Source organism: Salvia splendens, chromosome 8, assembly GCF_004379255.2.
Source record: "Salvia splendens isolate huo1 chromosome 8, SspV2, whole genome shotgun sequence".
In the NCBI taxonomy this organism is placed as follows: Eukaryota; Viridiplantae; Streptophyta; class Magnoliopsida; order Lamiales; family Lamiaceae; genus Salvia; species Salvia splendens.
The window spans coordinates 14,502,859-14,525,251 of NC_056039.1; the positions used below are offsets into that span (position 1 = coordinate 14,502,859).

Consider the following 22,393-nt stretch of genomic DNA (forward strand, 5'->3'; position numbering starts at 1 on the left):
CGGATGATACCTCTTCAAAGGCTTTCTCCAAATTTTGGCGTGCTACCTCGTCGTCCCTTTTCCACTTAGCACGAACATCTTCTAGATTTTTTATAAGAAATTCATCGAACTCAACATCCTTATCATACCACCCAATCATCAATTGCTGATTCTTTTGCACCACCTCATGCTCCTGCATCCTCTTCCTTCTCGGTGGACGCTTTGGGACAGTTGGTTGAGCTTCTTCAATCTCTTTAATAATCACTCATGCAGATTTCAGCGGCCAGATTTTGAGAACCTCTTGCACTTCATCTTTCATCTTTTTTAGTATAGCGGCCGCCCGGGTTATCTCCAAAACGTATATGTGAACTAGCTTTGTGCTAGTAGCAGCAACCTTGAGGAATTTGATTAGGTGTGCATCCTCAACAATGGGCATCAAAGGGCCTCCTATTACTTTGTCCTCACAGCCAGGACTATACTTTGGATGACAGTAATAAAACTCGCATATTGTCTTCCTGTCTTACCTCAACTCAAGTACCATACTAGACAAGTCTATCAGCTCGAACTGGTTAATGTCGTAGTCGTCGAAGAAAGTCAAATAACCACCAACATACTTCTTCTCTTCTTTGGTTTCGAAGAAAGAACCACCATGATGGAAAGCAACGGAAAACTTCCCAGGAGCGTCCTCTGTTAAGATTATTCAAAATCAGACAAAATTAAATAACCTAACTTGTGACAAACTGAGAAATGGAAATAAATCAAACCAAGAGATGGATCTAAATTACCAAAATTTAGAAAATTCGGAGCCCTAAATCACAAACTGAGACTATCTATCAGTGAAATTGTAAATTGCGATTTTAAAGCCTAACTTACTGTATTCTTCTTCGGGATAGAAAAAATCCAGTTCAGGATCTCGGACATCCCAGGTTTCTTTATCCACATCGATGACCTCCGGTACATGTCTAGGTGGTCGCGGTGGCGATGGCGGTGGTGCGGGATGTTTTTTACGCCAAGACCCATTTCGCGAGGACGAAGCACCGGAGGACCCAGCTCGCTTCCGTTTTGGCGCCATTCATGCAAGAGACCTCAATGACGAAGGGAGGGTTTACAACAGATACTGAGTAGGAGTGTGGGAGTGAAGTGGTGTGGAGGGAAATATTGTGAAGTGTAGAGTCAAAATTGTGAATAGTTTGAAATGTTTTAAAATTATCGCTCCAAGTGTATATGTGAAGAATACGAAATGACTGCACAATATGTTCAATCACCAACCATCACTTGTGTCAGGAACAGTAGAAGTCGTAGCATGCAGGCCGTCAGAATGTTCACTGAAATGACCGGAATGCCCTTTTAGGACTTAAGGGCAATATAGTCAGAAAAAACATGATATGTGATTATGTTTAAGGTTAGGTTGTCTGGCCATATTTTTTTGTTAGGGGCTTGCAGTGACACAAATTAAAACGTTAGGGACTTTTGATGTAGTTCACTCTTTAAATAATTTTAAAAAATACAAAAAATTAGGTAAAGTTTATGATTTTAGGGATCAATATCCCAAAATTTAAATAATTTTTTTAATTTTTAATAACTAAACAATGTCCGACCAAGTTTATCGTCAGCTATGGTTGACCACCACGAGCATCTCCAATGCACGGATGTCCCACTCGGACATCCACTAGGACTTCCCAAAAACACCTCCTGCCACGTCACTAGGACTTCCCATCCCACTGCCACGTCACTAGGACTTCCCCTGCACAATCCGCCCTTCCCATCGCCCTTCCCACTAGGACTTCCCGCAATAAAAAAAAATCACAAATTCACAAATAAAGCAATTTATGTTTACGGAAATAAAATTTAACACGAATACGAACGGGAAAAATTAACAACTTCATTAAAAAAAACATACATGATTCGAAAAAAAATTTACATAGTAATAAAACAAAAAAAATAAAAATAATACCGGACGTCCGACCCACGCCACAATGGCGGACGTCCGCCCGCCCGTCGCCCGGGCGTCCGAGGACATCCGACGTCCTTACGGGACGTCCGTATCCGAGTTGCTTCGTTACAATGGCGGACGTCCCAGTCGCCCGTCGCGGATGTCCGACCGGATATCCGCTATTGGAGATGCTCTTAAATTAAAAAAGATACAAATTGAAGGTCTCCAAGCTGGCAAGCATTGAAGAGATAGTGACGTGAAAAGAAAATGTAGACATTGAGCGTATCCTCACTTTTGTATATAATATTTCACACAATCAACCCATCTCCCAAATCCATTTTTACCATTTTTGCTATTAAAATATTCTCCTTTTAGGAACCTTATAAAAAAAACCGTTCAAACAGGGAGTATAATTTTTTTCCACATTCTAAAGTTTCCAAATGCTCAAATTGGTGCTGAGAATTAAATACAAAAGAGCTAGAAATAAGTAGCCAAAAATGTAATGAATTCACTTAATCGAAAAGGAAAAACGAAGTTTAGTTACATTACACAGCCTCGACAAAGGAAGAATCGCCAACCAGCCACAATAGAGTGAATTTACAAATTTGAAATCTAAACCACAAAATGAAAAAGGAAATTGAACATTCAGTACAAAATGTCACGTTCCTGAACACTTGCTTGTAGTATAAAGTACACATTATCCTCAGCTTTTGCCTAAAGCTGCAAAAAAATTGCCTCATTAACAAAGAATATTACAAAGAAATATAAATATATCCACACCATCCAAGACAAAACACCAAATCAAATGAATTTCTTCGACTAGGCCTCAGCTTCAAATCAATTTACTTTCCCCTTGAAGTAAACCTCAGCCTCTATAATCTGACCCATCAATGTTCCAGTAGACCAGGCGATTGCTATGAGAAAATAACACGACAGCTAATGAAAACATGACATCCCCGCCATGGATGCCATTTCCAACCAACTGAAACGTCCAGCTATGAACAATCGACACATCAGTAGGATCCCATTTGTGGCATGCCAAATGGGGGCATCGGAGGCATGCCCATACCACCCATGGGTCCTGGACCTCCCATGCCTGGCATGGGAGGGGCCGGCAAAGCAAGAGGAAGTAGTTGCGCATACATATTCTGCAGCAATTGACCGAGCAAATCAGTGACAGGGCATGAAATTTGTAGTTTAACGTCAGATTATAAAATGAGACTTCCTTTTTCCTTTTTCTGGAAAAGGAAATGGAAGATGTAACATCCATTAATCAATGATAAGTACAATTAATTTGCATTTCAAAAGGGTTCTTCCTGCAGCTTGAACATTTAGACGATGCCTGGTTCTTGTTTCAGATAAGAGAGAATAGAATACCTGATGCAGGACAACATCTTTCTCTTCTTCCTTTTTAGCCTTCTCTTCTTTCATAGCCTCAATCTTGTCCTTAACTAATTCATCAACTTTGCCACTGTATTCCCGGATAAACTGCACAAGAAGATGAAGAACGTACATCCTTTATAATCTAACACATCACCGATAAAAAGAAAACATAAACCTTAAGGTTCTCCACAGGTGTAGTTGTCAATCAACATTCTATAACTTCCTAAGAAGATCCCAACTCTTGTACAGGATACATGCACCTAAAGGCATGCATAAACAACCAGGAGGACAAGGAGAGAGATTCACCTGTAAAAGATACGGGAATGCAAAATCAATCATGTTATTCACCCAGGCGAGTTCCAGTGCAACATCTGGGCGGATTAAATCATAGCAAACAAAGAGGCACGAAGCGAAACACTCCTTCTTACCCTACAAAAACAACAACCACCATTAGAATCTTCTACAACCTAAAGGGCACCAAGTCTGTTACAATATGAATAGGGCAGGACATCATCATAGACGCAAGGACAAAATATTGATAACCATGTGTATAACACGAATATTTACAAGAATACTATAAAGAAAACACAGACACGTTATTGACATTGTTTAGAGGTAGAAACATAAATCGTGCAGATAGAATGACCAATTCAACCTGTTCAATGAAATAAACAAGCAACTCCTCTGCAAGTTCACGATCACCAGATTGTGAAGCAGTCTCCATTGCATCTTTGTAAAGGTTGTCTTTTTTTGACAAAGCAATTGATTGCTTCCACCTCCCTGCCTTCTTGTAAATGTATGTAGCAACTCGTCTCATTTCAAGAAGTTCATGTTTCTCGATCTGCCAGGTAAAGAAGAATGTATAAATATAAATATCTAAAAGCCAATAATTATGATGTGGAACACAATCACCTTTTGAGCAAGGCCGATTTGATCAAAGTTATCATGCAAGTCAATTGATTCGCGTAGCCTCTCATAATCCTCTTCTTCAACATAGATCTCGTTGAGAGCTTCATTGACGGCAGACACATTATTGCTTTGAACAGCTACCATGTATGGCTTAACAAGACGCAGGTGACCCGCCTAAAAAACATCAGAAAATGTAATCAGTAACAGGTAAAAACTTAGACCACGATCACAAATTTGTGCAACGAGATAGGAGGAAGATATCCAAAATAAATCTACACCTTTCTCATTATGTCCACAACTCGGGTATGATCGACGCGAAGAGCAAGCACATTGAGAACATCATTGATGAGATCAGGGTGCTCTTGCAAGTAAAAGTGCACAGCTTTATAATATAGCTCCACATTGGCAACTTTGACAATGATATCTTTGAATTGCATGTGATCCCAAGCTTCTGGAGAATGATTCATCACAGTTGTCGCTGCATTATCAAACTCATCGTACTGAACATATAAGTAAGTTAATTCTAGCCAGTGCTGCTGTTCATCACATGCTCGAATCAGTTTGGGGATATTGAGACGAGTAGAAAACAATTTTATGTGCTCCATGAGTTTCTCATGGCGATATCTAGCGTAAAGGACACCCAGCTCTGTAAAGATGCCCATATGTGCACGTTCCAATCCTAGACCACTCTCCATAAGTGATATGAGCTCATTAAAGCATCCTCTATTCTGATAATACTCGCTAACTTCTTCAAGGTCATCAACCTATAAAAACCACAAAAATTATGAGACTGATTATGAAACTAAAAGACGTTATATAACAGAGTGCACTGCATTCAGTTACCTGTACTATAATGTTGAGGCCACAAATTTGAGCCAAGCGGAACTCCTCAGCATCAACACAGGCAAAGCATATTTCCTTCCATGTCTTTGCGCTATTAGCTTTCCGCGCAGCATCAACAGCACCTTGGAATTGCTTCAATTTCACTAAAGTACTTGCCAATTTTCCCCAATTGGATATGAAAGCAAAAATAATTTTTGCAGCCTCATATAGAGCTTCATCGTACAAGCGATCACCAACATTCGGCAGATTGGCCACATTAGGCATAAGAATAAATTCTTCAATTTCACCCAGCCTATCAATTTTGGCATAAGCATAAATAAGCTCACTGTCTACTTTAGGTTCCTTTGCTTTCTGTCTGACCATGAGAAGATACTTCACAAGGTCATGATAAACATCTGCATCTTCTGAAGCTCGGATGACTTCCAAAAATTGAGTTGCGTCATCAGCACGAATAAATGATTCTATTGCATCACTCACTAGCCCATCCCTTAGTTGAGCTTTAGCCACTTGACTCCAGACAGCATCTTCTTCAACACGGTAAGCAAATTCAACAGCACGGTTGATGTCTCGAATATTATCCAACAACACATTTACAGCCTGGACATTCAAATTAAATTTCTTGAAAATGTCATAGGCTTCTTCATACAATTGAGCATCCACAGCCACCTCTCCAACCGCCGGGCCATCAAAGTTATCAAGTCTATTAACATAGTCCATAACCCTAGATGGATCAGCCTTGATTGCAGTCAAGATAAGCAAGTTTTGCAAGTTGAAGTTCCCACTGAAAGCTGAGTTCTGAAGCACAATCTTTTCAAGCAATTCAATTAGCTCATGAGGAAGATCTGCAGTCATAAACGCTTTAACAGCTGCAGACACTTGCTCGGGGCTTTTGCTTTCTGGTAAAGCAGTGGATACAACTTGGTCAATGAGCAGCCTTCTAAATTCATTTTCTGGATCAAGAACTTTGGCCCAGAGATCACCATCCATCCTCTCAACTACATACCTACAGTTATAAAACTAAGGTTCATATACTACATAATATTTGAAACTAAAAATACATGGCACTAAATCTACACTAATAATAAACCTGGCCTGCAGCTTGAACAATGAATTCTTATTAGTCACGTTAATAAGTTCATCATCACATTGTTCCCTCCGGTATGCGACAACAGCAAGGGTGGGATCACGCTTCTCACAGTATTTACCCACAACACGTGAATCATAGTACGGGTTTGTTGTGAGAAAGTGCTCTGGATTGTTGTTGCTATCAATAATGATTTTACCCAGAGCATTGTGGACATGCACATCTTGGCTTCCTTCACTTACAAGATGCTCCAGAAATTGAGTAAGCAGGCGAAGTCGGTTCCTGCACCCCACACACCACATATAATTTATAACAATTCAAAAAACAAGAATCCTTTAAGAGAACACATGAAAACATACAAGATACCTTTTTTCACACTCCTCCACCAGAGGCTCAACTGGAAGCAGCGAACGGACAGACAAAATAAGGCCTTTAATGAAATCTTCAGGGCACTCATCATCTAGGAGCTGCCCAACAACTAGTGGAGCATTTCCTGGATTAACCTATCACAAGAGAACAATTAGTTCACGAAAAATGGATTTTTCAGAGTGGTAAAAAACATTGATAAAAAATATAATACCTTCTGCACATATCCTTCAATGTAACGGAGCATGTTGTTGGTGTACAAGTAATGCGTGAGGTCAGGAACAAAACCAAAGCGGTCGCACACATTGATCAGAGGCCGAGCATCAGGAAGTTTTGCTTCCATTAAAAAGTTCTTAGCCTTTTCAGGATCATAGAAATTTGATTCTCTTGTAACACGCTCGACCTCTTTAATCTGTCCAGTCTTGGCAGCTGCTTCAATGTACTTGAAATGAATGTCAGGATCCTCACTGCCAGAGATGAATAATTAGCACGATAACAAGCAATTCAGTACCATGGATAGAGACCATTCCTTTGTAATTTGCATGAAATGGCTATCAAAATATCACCTGGAGCTCAAGTACGACCCCAAGAAGAAATATAATCCTTCATAGGACTTGAACTGCTCAAATAGCTTTATGCATGCTTCAACTCCCAATTGTTCACAGTACTCTTTAGCAGTCTAAATAAACAATGAATAATCAGATCCAGGAAACCAACAAACAAGGAAAATGTATTCTTAGTCCCACATTTTCCAAGAGAATGGTCTCCAAAATAATATCTAGACATGTAAGCAAAAGAATTCTTGGACACCATACTCTTAAATATTATAAATACTTCACTATAGAGCTAACATTCATACCTGGACAATAATCTGAAGGTTTCCTCTTAAATTGACAAGTAGAAGATCTTTCATGCACTCTAGTGCCCATTCTTTGGAAAGAGTACCGAAGAATTCCACAAGTGCCTGAAATGCATACATTATTAAGCATTGAATACCCATTTAGGGAATGAGATAGATGTAAGCAGGTTTTCAATTTCATAACCTGTGGCTCAATCGCATGAGTATTAACAATGACACGCTTAATATCAGGCAGCTCCGAATAATGCTGCAGACACATAATAATGTTTGATCAAAATTTTGGAAAAATGAATATGAAGATGCAAATCCACATTCCACAGTAATATGAAGATATTTTACCTGAAGCGCTCGCACGTATAGCCCTGCTTTCTCACAGAGTTGTGCAACGCGTGGTCTGTCATAATGACTAAACATCCCATTCGCCAATATAGCATCAGCCACATTAGGAAACGTCACAAGATTGATTTCGAGGACCTGAAATGAATAGGATATAGGAAATCATGATTACATCTACCAAGGTGATCATGAATGACAATAGCTCCACAAAGGATTAGAAGAGTAATGATTGACCTTAGTTTGCAGGTGTGCATGCTCTGGTAGATTTGGTTTCAAGACATCCAACAGAAATGCAGTTGCTTCACGAATCATATTCCGCTGAAGAAAATAGTTAATGAAGAAAGAAGCTCAATCAGCTGTCTCAAACCTTTGACATGTTATAAAGAATTATAAACGTAAAAAATGAAAAACACTAACCAAGAAGTCAGGCTGTTAAAATACACATTTTATCAGACAAGATGAGAACAGAACTCAAACCTGAAGAAATAGATCGGTAATGGTGTTGTAATCAACAGGGCATCCTCCCTCCATTTGAGACATCATAAGGGCAAAATTAACAGCTCCCTTCACACAGCAAAAAGAAATCATTACAACTTCACAGTTAGAAAGATGAGTTTGCTATACTAGGATCCAAAAGTACCTGTGGATTAGACCGGAGAATTGTTTGCAGAAGGAACAGGTAATCAGGAGTATAGCCAACCTGTTCCACGACAAATATATTTTTTTATTCAATAATCCCTTAAATTATATAACATCAGAAGGATAATGACAAAAATGAAACAAAAACACCTCAACAAACATCACTATAATCCAGGGTAAGATATATGAAAGGGGTACAATATTCATATACCAACACTGATCATGCACATTACCTGCTTTGAGTATATCAATATTTTGTCAAACTCTTGACGCTCAGCAAATGCTGCAACAACTTTTGGTGTAACTCTAGCTTTGATAAATATCTTCAGGGCAAGGTCATTGTCAACCGTCTACAAAACAGAGAAGGAAGAAACAAGTTCATACAATGCAACAGAATGTGGGATCTCAGACAGAATGCTGAGAATTAATATAATACGAAGGAAGCCATTGTTTCAAACTTAGGCTAGATCTGACCTTTACAAGGTCTCCCAGTTCCTCACTACACTCCAGTTTGTCTTCAGCCAACCAGTTCTCTAATAAATTCTTTTTGTTTTGGTTGACAACAAGACGAGATAACTCAAGAGACTCAAATGCATTAAGCTTTCCTTTAGTCAACAGAGTTCCAAAATACTGCAGCAATGGTGGGGTCTGCCCAGCTTGAACAGGAACACTCTGAATATATGAAAAAATATTATGCTAATTAATAATCACCACACAATAGAAAACAGGCAAGTTTTCATTACAGATCAGTGCTAACATAATTATTAGTGGAGATTGATGGTATGGGGAATTACACCCTCACTGGCCACATATATGATGCTGATAAAGATATCTAATATTGAAAAGTCAAGAAATACCTGAAATTTGGAAACAGTTTCAGGTGTCCGGAGGATGCCTTGGGGGGATTCGGCAGCCAGCTCTGCAGCCTCCTTATACTTGGTCTGAGCAAATAATTCTTGGAAACGCTGGACAACCTAAAGTATTTTTATGATAAACAACAGGTACAATATGTGTTATCAGTGTCCTTGAACTAAAACCAGAGACAGTCTAAAGGGCTAAAAAGTTGAGCACTTTTCAAATGGTATGTTGTAAATCATCATCACCACCAAAATACCCCAGAAGTGACATGCATTTCATACAGTGAGAATGAAATCATTATACATGCTTGTTCTTTTATAAACAAAAAAGGTAAGAGAATAAGTGATTCACATGTTTACTATAGCTGTAATTAACAGTAACAATTAAACATTTACTAACAAGATTCTTCCACTATGTGTAAAGGGACATCTGCAGCCAAGATCGACTTACCAAATTCTCAGCGCCAGGGAGGTTTCCTCTTTTAGCTAGATTGACGGCAAGCTCCAGATTGTTTAACTGCAACAATTGTTGAAGATTGAATGTGTTCAGTGAAAAAGAAAAGAAAAAAGAAAAAAAACCGCAAAAGTCAACAAACATACTTGGCCACTGACAAAAGGCACAATAGTTGCTTCATTTACTGTAGCAAGTAACACCTGCCCTCGCCTATTAATCGCATAAAAACCTCCAATAGATGAAGCTTCTGATGTCAGAAAAATGGGATCTGGACTAATTCTATTTCTGTATACTGCTGTGGCAGTTTCTAGATCATATACAAAGAGTAATCCGAGCTTCGTAATCACATATATGAGGCCATACTTATTTGATATCTGGGTAAACAAAATAACAAAGGAACAGTATGAGATATGAAGAATAGACCACAAAATAGACATACCCAAGAAGACAAAAAACCTGCATGGCTACTGGAAAATCGTCAGCGAAGTCTGGAGGGAAGAACAGATCTGCTTGTTTTTTAGTAAAAGATGGTTTTCCTACACATGCAAACTTTAATTAAGCAAATACCGCAAGTGAAGCCGGTAAGAGACTGCTAGGCCTATTGTATCCTACACAGGTTTTTAATATATACTAGAAAAGAATTATGAAATATGTATCTACCTGGCTGAGCACCAAGCTCAATAACATGCAACTTCGATGTCACCTGACCCGCATTAGAGCTTTTTGAGGCAAAAGAAATAAGGATGGAGTCCTTATCATTCCCAGCTACCTGCTCAAGAAACAATGTAAGAAGTAAGATATTGAAGACAGAAACAGCATAAGAGCATCACACCTGGAGAAGGAACACATTACTTTGAAAGAAGCAAATGATGCAGCATGAGCTTCAAGAGCTTGACTTCTTTGCTGATCCACGGAAAACAGCTGCATATTTCCTTTGACCAATTGAGGCCGCTGAAGAAAGTATTTCATCTTAGTAAGATTATGGAAGTAAAATGAAAAAGGCGTGCATTGCTATACTTCAGTTACAGATGCTAAAAAATATATTCATGGCACAAAATCAGAAAATCAATATATCAAACTCTGCCTGGAAAGAATGTAAGTGCCTCCAGTGTTGCAATGTCATTTAATAGATGTATATTGCACGAACATTAGATAAAAATATTGTATCTACTGAAATGGTTTATTCAGCCATATATTGATACTGCACTCAAAATAATCAATGCTGCACAATACATCAACACATAAAAGTAACTCAATACATTTGCATGTAAGAACTTCCTTAAGTCATAATAGACTTAGATACATTTGCATATCAAAACTTCGTAAGGAATAATAGACCAGAAGTGTGTTCATTGCCTCATTCACGGAATACTTTAGTCGAAGATTAAGGAATAAATGTTTAGTGAGTTAAGTGGAGTGCGAATAAAATACGAGAGAGAATATAAGTGGTAAGTGTTAACTGAAGAGAGAATAAATAGATAGTTGAACTGTTGAAGAGAGACTAAGTAAGAGAGAGATTAAGTGTGTTAACTTTTGCCATAAAGGGAAATGACTCAACGGTAGTGGGACGGCCCCAAAATGAATACGACTCGACTCTAAATATCTAATGGGACAAAGGGAGGTATTATATATCAGAAAATGCAGTGGCTCGTACTTGCGATTATTACAGGTGGTACGTACGAACTCTATTATGTTCTATCAATCAGCATATTCAAATAAAGCATTAGAAAATTGGCAAACAATGCTGACGCTATGCAAAACATACCATGCTCACTTCGAAGAATTATTCATAAAAATGATACTAGATCTAGAGATATTAAAACAAACAAGTTTACATATCAGTTACAGTTATTCTAACTGTTATGGCAAAAGGCCATAGAGAAATAGTTAATTGATGAAACCGTTATAAAACAACTTAGAAAATAGCTTTTATGCATACGATATTGGCATCATAAATATTAGTATTATTAATATCTTGTAATTGCAAATGACACAAGAAAAAAACAGTTAAAACGCACCTCAGGCGAACCAGGAGCAATCCCAATCAAAACCAACCACTTTTCAGAAGGATCACATTTATAATTGATTATCTGGTTGTTTGCTAAATTTGCAGTTCTATCGAACATCTTTACAGGTTCCGAATCACCTATTCATAGCAAGATGGAAGAATTTCAAGAAGGAAGGTAGTGCCGAGTGCGGGAAAAAAAGAAGGAAAAAAGTGATGGTATATCACCTTCAATTGACCAGTGATAAACTGAGGACTGCGTGACTAAACCCAACATCTTAGGAGTTAGCCACTTCCAAAACACAACCTGCCACAAAGCATATTAAAATACTGCAGCATTTGTTGATCCATCCTTCAATTTTATGCTCATATCTGAAGAATATATGTATACCTGCTCAGGCATCTGATGGGACTTCATCTTTGCTTTTGCCTCAATGTTAAATATTTGTAGGTGATCTTGAGTGGTTCCAGGAAGTTGAGCTTCATCAAGGAAACTAGTCTTTTCAGTAAGATCACAATAAAAGCAAGCAGAGTTGATCATCCTTTACTCAGTAAATTGTTTCTGATCAGCAATAATGTGTAACAAAATACGATATGTTAATCCTGATGATTTCTAAAACGAAACTTATATTTGTCAATGGGAAAGGGGCAGTATATTGTTCCACGACAATCGTGCAGAAAAGGCAAAACAGTTCGAGGGATCCATCATTTTAACAAGAATTCTTAAAGAACAGACCAGCTTAAATTAATTGTTCGTTAATCAATTCTGAAAGCTTAAACATAACTAGGAAAGAGACATCTTCAAATCACGGCCTTGTCATTCCTAGGATATTTTTCCTGAATCAGATTCTCAGCAATGTTTCCTCAAGCATGTCTACACTATTCTTTGGTGGCTCTAAGAGTCTAAGTCCAATACATTTCCTTGTTAACCATTCTTTTTTCATTTCCAATCTCTAGAATATTCCCAGTTGTTTATCTCATTTGAATACATGAATAGTCAAAATAAAACTTTATAGTAGAAATTTCTTTTCGTAGCCCATATCTAGTCCAATAAGCTATTTTAAGATCTTGCTCTCACTGTTCAGATAAATCAGTCAGTAATGCAACTTTTTCTGAGCTTGCAACATGAGAGATACTTTTCAGAAATGAAATACACGATTTAATCAATCAGAAGAGCTCAGTAGAATTCGTTCACCTTTCAATGCCAATATTCTAGAATTTGGATTCATAAGTGCTGAATCAGCCGTAATTGGCCGCCGCAGCGGTTGTGATGGCATGCTCATATCGATAATCACCACACTGTTTTGTGGAGCAGTCTCACGAACACAGATGTACTTATCAGATTCCATCGTCACATTTGTAAAAGTAATGAACTGCGGATTGATCCCTAAGCTAGTCAACTGTAAACACCAAATAAAACACAGTCAAAGTTCATTCCAGCAGATCTGAAACTAAAGTAAACAGGAACCAGTAGTCTAAACACGAAACGAACAATCACCAGCAGCTTGCAACTAACAAAGCTTCAAATCAAGCAAAAAATCATCCAAATTGAGAAGAAGAGGAAAACATTTGAAATTAGCAGTCACGGAGCGACAATGAGTAGAATTAAGTAAGAGAGGGTGAGAACATTGGGAAAATGATTACCGTAAGGGCTTCTTTCATGGTGATCGGAGCATTGGCGGCCGCCATGGCTGGAGACGAACCGAGGGTTCGAGATCGAAGCTGCGGATTTCAGGAGATGTTTTCGAGATCTGCGGAGCAAAGAGAAACCCTCGTACCCTCCAACCTAAAGACAGAAGCTAAGTACATAAGTGTACGTAGAAAAATGGTAGAATTAGAAATGCACAGAAATGCGAGAGCGATAATGGAATTTTACTGAGTCGGAAATAAACTGATGAGAGGAGAAAAACAAACTGTGATACGGGAGAAGGATGATTGTCTCCAGTAGATTCTCCTGCAATTACATTCGATGACTCTTAATAACGTGTTATGGTATGCCTTCCTGTAAGTTGTAAGTACTACTTAAGGCGATTCTTTTTAAGCTACCAGTCCAAAAGAGTAGAAAGCATGAATAAATTTTCAAAAGCATCTAAAAGTGTAGAGAAAGCATGAATAAATTTTCAAAAAGCATGTGTTTTAGTCACATTAATATAGAATTATTCAAACAAATCTAACACCTCAAAAACAAAATAAAAGTATACCCAATTTACAGAAATATGGCCTTCATCATGCAACACTCCTATGAAAAGAAAAACAAAATAAAAGTATACCCAAATCAACAAAAAATATACTCCTACACAACACCCACTATTTCACGGTGATTTCTTTAGTAAAACTTCTTTCTTTTGCTATTTTATTGTCTATATATATCTAATATGATCGATATGTTGGTATATATTCATATTTTTTGTTATGGTATTTTATAGAAAAACTAGGATTCGAATTTTTGTTGCCCAAAATGAGGTTAATTTGATCATATACTCATTTATCATGTGTAGTAAGTATGTGTAGAGTTGGTTCTTACATGTAATTTGATGTTTTGATTAGTGTATGCTAATTTATATGTTATTATTATTTATTAAAATTTGTAGCGTTAAGAACATGTTGTCAAATTTGGTTGAATTTGTGAAGTTAATGTAGTTATTGTTTAGGCTAGCTTGTCCGGAACTTTTTTTTTTTTGCTCGGTCAAGAAGATCTATTCGTTTTTTATTTGTAAAATGAACCTATTATGTATGTCATTTAGGCTAAGATAAAACATCTTAGGTAAAACTGTCAAAAATATAAAGAAAAGATAAGGGATATGTCCATTGTTTATCACATTATGTTGCAGTAGTTTACGAATATAGGATTAGGGGATTTGTTGGATTGACAAAGACCTACAGACAAAGACCATCATCTCATTAAAGCATCTCCGAGGAAGTAATAAGACAAATATAATACTTAAAAGATTTTAGCAATCCATCAACTTTCTATTGGCGGAGAGATAAAAATATCTCTTTAAAATAGAAAATAAGTACTCGCTCTGTCCCATAAAAATATTTACACTTTTCCATTTTAGTCCGTCCACAAAAATATGTGCATTATATTTTTGCAAAGTTATATCAATTTAATAATATAGGTCTCACTATCTACTCACTCTACTTTAACTGTCATTCTCCTCATCTTTCTTACTTTACCAATTTTATCTTAATTCCCGTGTCATTTCATCCATCCATATTTTTATGGGACAAAGAATATAATATTTTCTCAAATATCTTTCTCATTAAAAAATATTTTCTCATGAAAAGATACTATAATTATAAGACTTATGCTCATACCTCATTAGTTAAGCGGTGGTGCCCAGTGCCCACAGACACATATATTACATCTACATACGGGTGAGGCAACCATTACTCTATGGGATGTGCATGTTAATTGGGGTCTCAAAGTTGATGGCATGGCTGTCGAATTCTATACATGAGTTGGATGGTTGTATATGTGTTCACCTGTAGTTTATACCCTCTTCAAGTAGATCATATTATTATTTTTATTTATCTTATAAAAATAATTCATATTTATTTATGATAATTTTTTCTGTACTCTTTTACTTTATTATTCATGGGTTCCACCATTCACTACACAATTTCAACTATTTTTTCTCTTCTCTCTTATTTTACTAATCACGCATTAAAATTCATGTCAATACAAAATAATCTATTTTATGGGACGGAGATAGTAATAATTAATATTATCAATTAAAAAGTTAGATACATTATATAATATATTTGTACTTTAGTACTATATCTGTCCCATTAGAAATGAAACGTTTTTCCTTTTTGATTTGTCTCATTAAAAATGAAACGTTTCTAAAAATGGAAACAACACTCTTTTTACTTTTTCTTCTCTTTTACTTTAATCTCTTTTCATTAACTCACAAATATTGCATATTTAATGGGACGGAGGGAGCAAATGTTGCATATTTAATGGGATGGAGGAAGTATATAACATGTACAAATATTATAGAAAGTAAGTACTCCTTCATGTAGCTGAGTTGTAGGAGTATTTTTTTTTGGATTGTTCTATTTTAGCTAAGTCATTTCAATTTTTCGGCAAAAGCAATCATATTTTTATTTTATTCTTTCATTTCCTCCATGTAGCCGAGTTGTATTTTTTTAAAATTGTTCTATTTTAGCTGAGACATTTTCAATTTTTCATCAAAAGCAATCATATTTTTATTTTATTCTTTCATCATCTCTCTTCATTTTTCTTTTCCTACTTTATTCTCTTAAAAAAAACGTCTCAAAGATATATATGAGCAGGTTTTTGGTTACTCGCTACATACAGAAGTTGTACAAGGATGATGACATACATAATACTATTTCATGCACTATAAAAAAGAATCCGAATTTAATTATGCATATATTGGAGGGGTGTGGTGTGGTGTGGGGATAAACGTTAAAACAGTGCGTCAGCAGAGTCCGTGTCATTCCCTCCGCCACGTTTCAGTGTGAAAGCTACGTGTCGTCATGGCGCCGCCTCGCAACTATCCTATATAAAGATGGCGCTGCCGTCGCACACCTTCATCACCATCAAATATCACTATCACTATCACTATCACTATCTACAAATTATTGCAGGTTGAGTTGAACAAGTGTTAGCATGGCGTCTCAACAACAGGACAGGTCCGAGCTCGATGCCAAGGCCAGGCAGGGAGAGACGGTTGTCCCCGGCGGCACCGGCGGCAAAAGCCTCGAGGCCCAGGAGCACCTTGCTGAAGGTTTAATTAAATATAAATTATATTCCTAATTAGTTACTCGGGTCACTTAGAGTTTGAGTTATTTTTTTTATTTTGAAAAGTTCTTTTATAACTGAATGAATCATTTTTATAAATGGTTCTCTCTCTTATTTTTTTATTTTTTTATTTTAACACGCTAAACGTTTATTTCTTAAGTATTTTGGCCGTTCTTTTTTTTTTTATTGAAAAGTTCTCATAATTGAGTTATTTTTATATACGGTAACACTTTTTTTCTCTCTACTTTTTGTTATCTATTTATTTTAATTTTTTATCTATTTATTTAAACACATTAAACGTTATTTCTTGAAGCATTTTACTGATAAATTTTGTCTCAATTATAAGAGAGCCGATATATTAATATGAAATGGGAAATGTAGGGAGAAGCCGAGGAGGGCAGACTCGGAGGGAGCAGCTGGGGACGGAGGGCTACCAGGAGATGGGGCGCAAGGGAGGGCTGAGCACTGGTGACAAGTCCGGTGGGGAGCGGGCCGGGGAGGAAGGAGTGGAGATCGATGAGTCTAAGTTTAGGACTAGGAATACTTAGAACTACATATATCCTTTGTATCGTCTCTGTCTCTGTCTCTGTAGTAGCTACATTAAGTTGTTAGTGTAGAAGTTGTCACCTCTTTTCTCAGTCGCTGCCGTAGCTTCTACTAGTTTCGGTGTTGTCTTGTAATAATGATAGTTGTGTATCAGAGGCGTATGTTATGAGTTATTTCCATTTTCTATCATTTCATGTGCTCGCATGTTTTATTTTAATTTATTCCTTCCCTGTACTGACATTCGCACAACTTATAGACTGAAACCTCTTTTTATTAATAATAATAAACATAATTTGTGTCTACTGGGGAATGAGTTTTAGTCCCTTATACCATTTCTAATGGTGCACAAAAATCTGGGGTAGACACTTAATGCAAAATCATTTCTATGTTTAATTTTTGGCTAAAAATATTTATTTTTAGGTTTATACTAAAATAAAGTTAGTTTGTTTTTTAAATTTTGTCAGTAAATAAATAATATAGAAAATGTTTAAAAAAAATTAGGTTTAGTGTGTATTGGTTGGATTGAAGTTATATTTAATTTAATCTAAATGGTTGGAGATGGTCTTAATTATATTTTTATTAATGCAAGTTGATAATACACATTTTTTTGAACGAAAAAAAAACTAGTATAGAACGTTTTCATTAATGCTTCTTACTAATCAGATGCTCAATATTGATCTACACATTTTCTGAACGAATGCTATTTAAGGGGCTAATTTTGGTACTCCAAGAAATCAACAAATTTGCGTATTTAAGCATTACATAAAAGGATTAAAGAAAATATTCAATGATTAATAAGAGTAACAAATTATAATCCAATCTAAAGAAGCAAAGCCTAATTAATGTGAGAATCTAGAAAAAGAACACATGCCTAAAACTATAATAAGGTGATCAAGGAAATCATATCAAAAGTCCAAGAAGCAAAGCAGGGACGAATGCAGCAGCAGGGAAGAGCGCAGCGGCGGCGCTTTCCATACGAGGGGGCGGCGGAGAGTCCGGCTCCAAGACCTTGACGATCATCTTAAGCCCCCTCTGGCAGTGGGTCGAGACGCCGCTAATGAAATAAAACAAGCCGGGCCGCTCCAGAGCGAAAGCGGTGTCGCCGTTGTTGGCGAAGAAGACTGGGTGCGATGACCGGCATTTCTCGTATTCCTCCTCTGTCACCACCATCACCGAGTCCTTCTTGTAAACAAACCCTATAGTTTCGTAATCTCAATATTTAGTTACTTAAATAAAATAATATCAAGATATAATCTATAATTAAATTGTAAAATTATTTTAGTCAGAATGGATGGATTATTAATTATTACTACTATTGAGTTCTGAAATTCAATACCATAAAACAAATATAATACATATATCTAATAATATGATGGGAGTAGTATTTTTAATATACTTACTTAGGGTGTCGTTGACGTTGAACCTATTTTTGGAAGCCCAATCATTGTACAAGAGTTGATTTTTGGATGAAGGAGTAACCCACCCATCATCTCCTCCAACATTCAACTCTACACACTCCACTTTGTGGATGCACACCATTGAGATAATTACCACTACGCTCAAAGGGAATGATAAACTCATCGAAGCCATTCTAGGAGATTTTTGCTTTTGCTTCTGATTTACTAATTCATCATAGTAATATATAGAGCTGAGAGAGAGAGTGGAGAAAGTGGTCGCGGCAGTTTAGGCTCATACTCGACCTTCCTTTGACCAAGTCTAACTGTATTCCGCATTTATATATCAAAATCTAACTATTTTCCAAGTTTGAATAATTTTGAGAAACATATTTTAGAACTGACTTTTGATTTTATATAATCAAATTAACTAAATTATGCCCATTTAACCTTAACTAGTGATAATTTATCTTTAACGACACAATCATTTTCTGGTGCAAAATTCTCCCTCCTAACAAAATTAATTTTTGATTAATTAAATTCAATTAAATTCAAAATTGAAGGATATTATGTACAAGTACAATTTATGTACATTTATCTTTTCTCTTAAAAGAGATTAATTTTAACTTGATGCGAGTTTTAGAAAATTGTTCGAAAAAAATTAAGCAGACAAAGTTTGTATGATATAGATTTCATTTAATAGGAAAAAATTAATAGAATACGGAGTCTACGTACTAAAATTAGAAAAAAATAAATAAAATTTTAAATTATACACCTCCTAAAATGATAAAAATAAATCTAAATCTTTAAATAGTAGACAAAGTGAGTATGGAAGAATATTGGGATTTGAAAATAAGGCAAGTTGTGGATTTAACACTATTTTTCAATTATGTTTATAGCACTTAATTTTGAAGCTGTTTGATCTGTAACATATAGTATATCGTTCAAATACAAAAGCTTACTAATTAGTACTCTGTCCTTCACAAATAAGAACTAGTAGTTACTATTTTTGTATTTCTGTTTGTTCTTTCAAATTAATTATGCACTATCTGTTTTATGAAACTTTTGCCAATATAATATAATGAGATGTGACCATTAATAGACTTCAATTACTTTTCTTTTTATCTCTCTTTTTTATTAATTATATATTAAATTTGTATCCTTTTAAAAAAATTATTTTAAGAGACAGGAAGATTAATATTTGATCATAAAAAGAAGCAATTGGCGTGACACCAATGTTGAGCTACAATATTATATTAAATATATTTTATTCATAATAAAATAGAATATTTGAGTTTTTAGAATACTATTTATATTTATAATTTAAATAATATATTAAATATATTTTATTCATAATTATATTTATATTTCACAATAGTTTTATAATTTAAAAATTATATAAAATATATTTTATATATAATAATATTTATATTTTATGATACATACCTTAAATTACGGTATTACCGAATTTCGGTAAGCTGCGGTATACCGCGGTATATGAAAATTTATATCTTTACTTTACTAAAATCTTTCTGTAAGGTATCATATCGTACCGAAAATTTGATATTTTCGGTACAATAAGGCCGATATTTCGGTATTTTTCCCAGCCCTACTCATATTTTCTCTGTCCTACTCAAGATGTCCACATGCTTGAGTGACACGAAGTAGAGTACAAAAAAAGTAATTAAATATTTTAATAAAAAGATCGGAGAAAAAGATTTTTTTCCAAATATAGAAAGTGGACATTTTGAGCGGAACAAACTAAAAAGGAAATGTTGACATCTTGAATGAGACGAAGGGAGTACAAAATATTTCACATGTGTTTTATATTAGTACTCCTATAAAAAGTTTGAAGTTTACATAACAAAAAAGTTTCATTCGTGTTTCATTTTAATACATCCCATCATATACGACGTTAACTTTTTACTTATACGACGCATAAACCATAAAATAATGATGAAATTTTTTGTACCAATATAAAACAATGATAAAAATTTTGTACCAATATGAAACATTTTGTACTTCACATAGACAAATAGTTAAGGACGTCCAAACAAAAATAACGGAATGTACTAAACTGAAACATGAATGAAACCTTTTGTATTATTTATGCAAACTTAGTGGCGAAGCCATGTTCGGGGCCTTGGGGCCAAGGGGGCTCCTAGTCCCCCACCCATTTTTCTTGTACCGATATATATATATATATATATATATATATATATATATATATATATATATATATATAATATTTATACTAAATTCATATGTGGTTACAGTTGCGTAGTTGGTTGGAAATATAGACTCATATTCATTTGGTTGTGGGATCAATTCCATTTGGCAATGTTATAATTTGTATATTTTGTTTCTCTTTTGCTTTCTGTTTTTTGGAACATACCATCATTATACTCATAATAAAAGGCCCACCATTGTAAAGCTTCTGGCTTCGTCACTGTGTAAACTTAAAACCTTTTGTACTAATACTCCCCTTGTCCATAATAAAATAGACTAGTTTTACCATTTTGGGTCGTCCCCCAAAATTAGACCAAGTCTAAATATGAAAAGTTTTTAACCAATTACGCACCACTAATAATGTGAACCTTTCAATCCACTAACATTATAAAGTAGCTAGAAAGAGCGTGTGCACTTTGATATATCTCAATCCTAGGTCCAGAGGATTCACTAGATCACTGGGTCTAGGAGATCATGAATCTGTCAGAATTCGGTCGTCGGACACGCTTTTTTTGCTTCAAAACCTCAACCCACTACACTATTGGCTAGTATAGAGAAGCAAATGATCGATCCCACGAGGACGGATGTGTTAGCAAGCATTTAGAGGGGTTTTGGAGGGTTGACTGTTACCACGCAACAAGTGGGTCGAGAATTTTAAACTATTGGGTCACGAGAATTAAAAACACTCAAGTACTAACTAACTATTAGACATAAGAAACAAGAAAAACACGTACGCACGCATGATTCGAGAGATGACTTAACTAAGGAAATTTTATCAAAACTACCAGGTCAAGTAAAAAAATTTCCTAAAACTGTTAGACAAAAGAGCATGAAAAAGCTGTGGGACAGATTACCGATTTAGCTACTGCGACAGGTAAAGCTGCAAAAGCAAACAATCGGATCTGGATCTAACTACCAACGATCTTCATCTTCTTCAGCAAATAAACATGAACATGAACGAAACAAAGCATCAAAAACACAGCAAACTCAGATCGAACGTCAAACATTATGATTAAACAGAAAACTATCAGATCTAAGCTACCAAGTCGAGTAAATCGAAAGCAACAGTAAAAGCAACCATAACCATGCAGATCCACACTAGTACGTTTTAATTCCACAACTCCAAATCACAATTCCACTCCAGTGCAACCCGATCCAAACTCAACCACATTCAGATCCATCTCCATCAACCCCGATTCAACCAATTCAACAACAAACACTCCGATTCAACCGATCTCAACTCCGATTCAAACACCAATTGCGAAAAGCATCCAAATCAGTAAAAACCATCATCTAGCAACAAAGCCGAAGTAAAACAGAAAACATAAACTTCCATAGCCATTGAAATAAGGTTCAAACAGAAATATCAGTCGCCGAGCTTTCGGCAATGAAGTTCACAGTGAGGCAAAATAACAGAAAAGCAACAACGATTGTATCTTCGCCCTCGTGAGGACGGTGTTACACCACAGAAACTACACTAAACCGCCAAGTCTGCCCAGAATTACCCCATTGATGCCAAGTGCGTGTGTGAAATGAGCTAACTAAAGTGAAACTAAGGAGTATGTGGAGCTGGTGTCGAATGATGATCCTCTCTTTTTTCTTCAAGATAGTTGCCCTTTTTATAGCTGAGGCTCAGATCCCTAAGGCTTCTTTCTTCATGATTTGTCATTTTTTCCCTCTGAAATAGGATCTTTTAGAACTGCTCCTTGCTTCACTTTTGCTCAATTATCTCTGCCCCGGGTAATTTGTATGCATTTCCTAGGTCTGGCAGATTTTTCACGCACCTGAACTTACAAACACTTATTA

General features: G+C 36.0%; 3 protein-coding genes across 3 annotated transcripts; 1 reads left to right on the forward strand and 2 right to left on the reverse strand.

Annotated features, from left to right (window-relative positions):
• Positions 1 to 2,396: 2,396 nt before the first annotated feature.
• LOC121743568 (clathrin heavy chain 1) lies at positions 2,397 to 13,517 on the reverse strand. The gene is made up of 30 exons (XM_042136893.1): positions 13,292 to 13,517; positions 12,843 to 13,047; positions 12,039 to 12,127; positions 11,876 to 11,954; positions 11,661 to 11,788; positions 10,495 to 10,593; positions 10,303 to 10,411; positions 10,099 to 10,178; positions 9,789 to 10,016; positions 9,640 to 9,705; positions 9,189 to 9,305; positions 8,806 to 9,003; positions 8,565 to 8,681; positions 8,333 to 8,392; positions 8,170 to 8,256; positions 7,927 to 8,010; positions 7,696 to 7,830; positions 7,541 to 7,603; positions 7,357 to 7,461; positions 7,064 to 7,176; positions 6,712 to 6,964; positions 6,498 to 6,634; positions 6,135 to 6,413; positions 5,048 to 6,050; positions 4,483 to 4,968; positions 4,208 to 4,378; positions 3,951 to 4,136; positions 3,602 to 3,724; positions 3,290 to 3,400; positions 2,397 to 3,060 (listed from the first exon to the last, which is right to left on the reverse strand). The coding sequence occupies exons 1-30, from the start codon at positions 13,334 to 13,336 to the stop codon at positions 2,926 to 2,928; spliced, it is 5,091 nt and encodes a 1,696-aa protein (XP_041992827.1). The 5' UTR covers positions 13,337 to 13,517; the 3' UTR covers positions 2,397 to 2,925.
• A 2,764-nt stretch (positions 13,518 to 16,281) lies between these two features.
• LOC121744181 (em protein H5-like) lies at positions 16,282 to 17,116 on the forward strand. The gene is made up of 2 exons (XM_042137628.1): positions 16,282 to 16,404; positions 16,800 to 17,116. The coding sequence occupies exons 1-2, from the start codon at positions 16,287 to 16,289 to the stop codon at positions 16,964 to 16,966; spliced, it is 285 nt and encodes a 94-aa protein (XP_041993562.1). The 5' UTR covers positions 16,282 to 16,286; the 3' UTR covers positions 16,967 to 17,116.
• A 692-nt stretch (positions 17,117 to 17,808) lies between these two features.
• LOC121744284 (mavicyanin-like) lies at positions 17,809 to 18,550 on the reverse strand. The gene is made up of 2 exons (XM_042137768.1): positions 18,365 to 18,550; positions 17,809 to 18,160 (listed from the first exon to the last, which is right to left on the reverse strand). Exons 1-2 carry the CDS (start codon positions 18,543 to 18,545, stop codon positions 17,865 to 17,867), a joined length of 477 nt encoding a protein of 158 aa, XP_041993702.1. The 5' UTR covers positions 18,546 to 18,550; the 3' UTR covers positions 17,809 to 17,864.
• Positions 18,551 to 22,393: the final 3,843 nt, after the last annotated feature.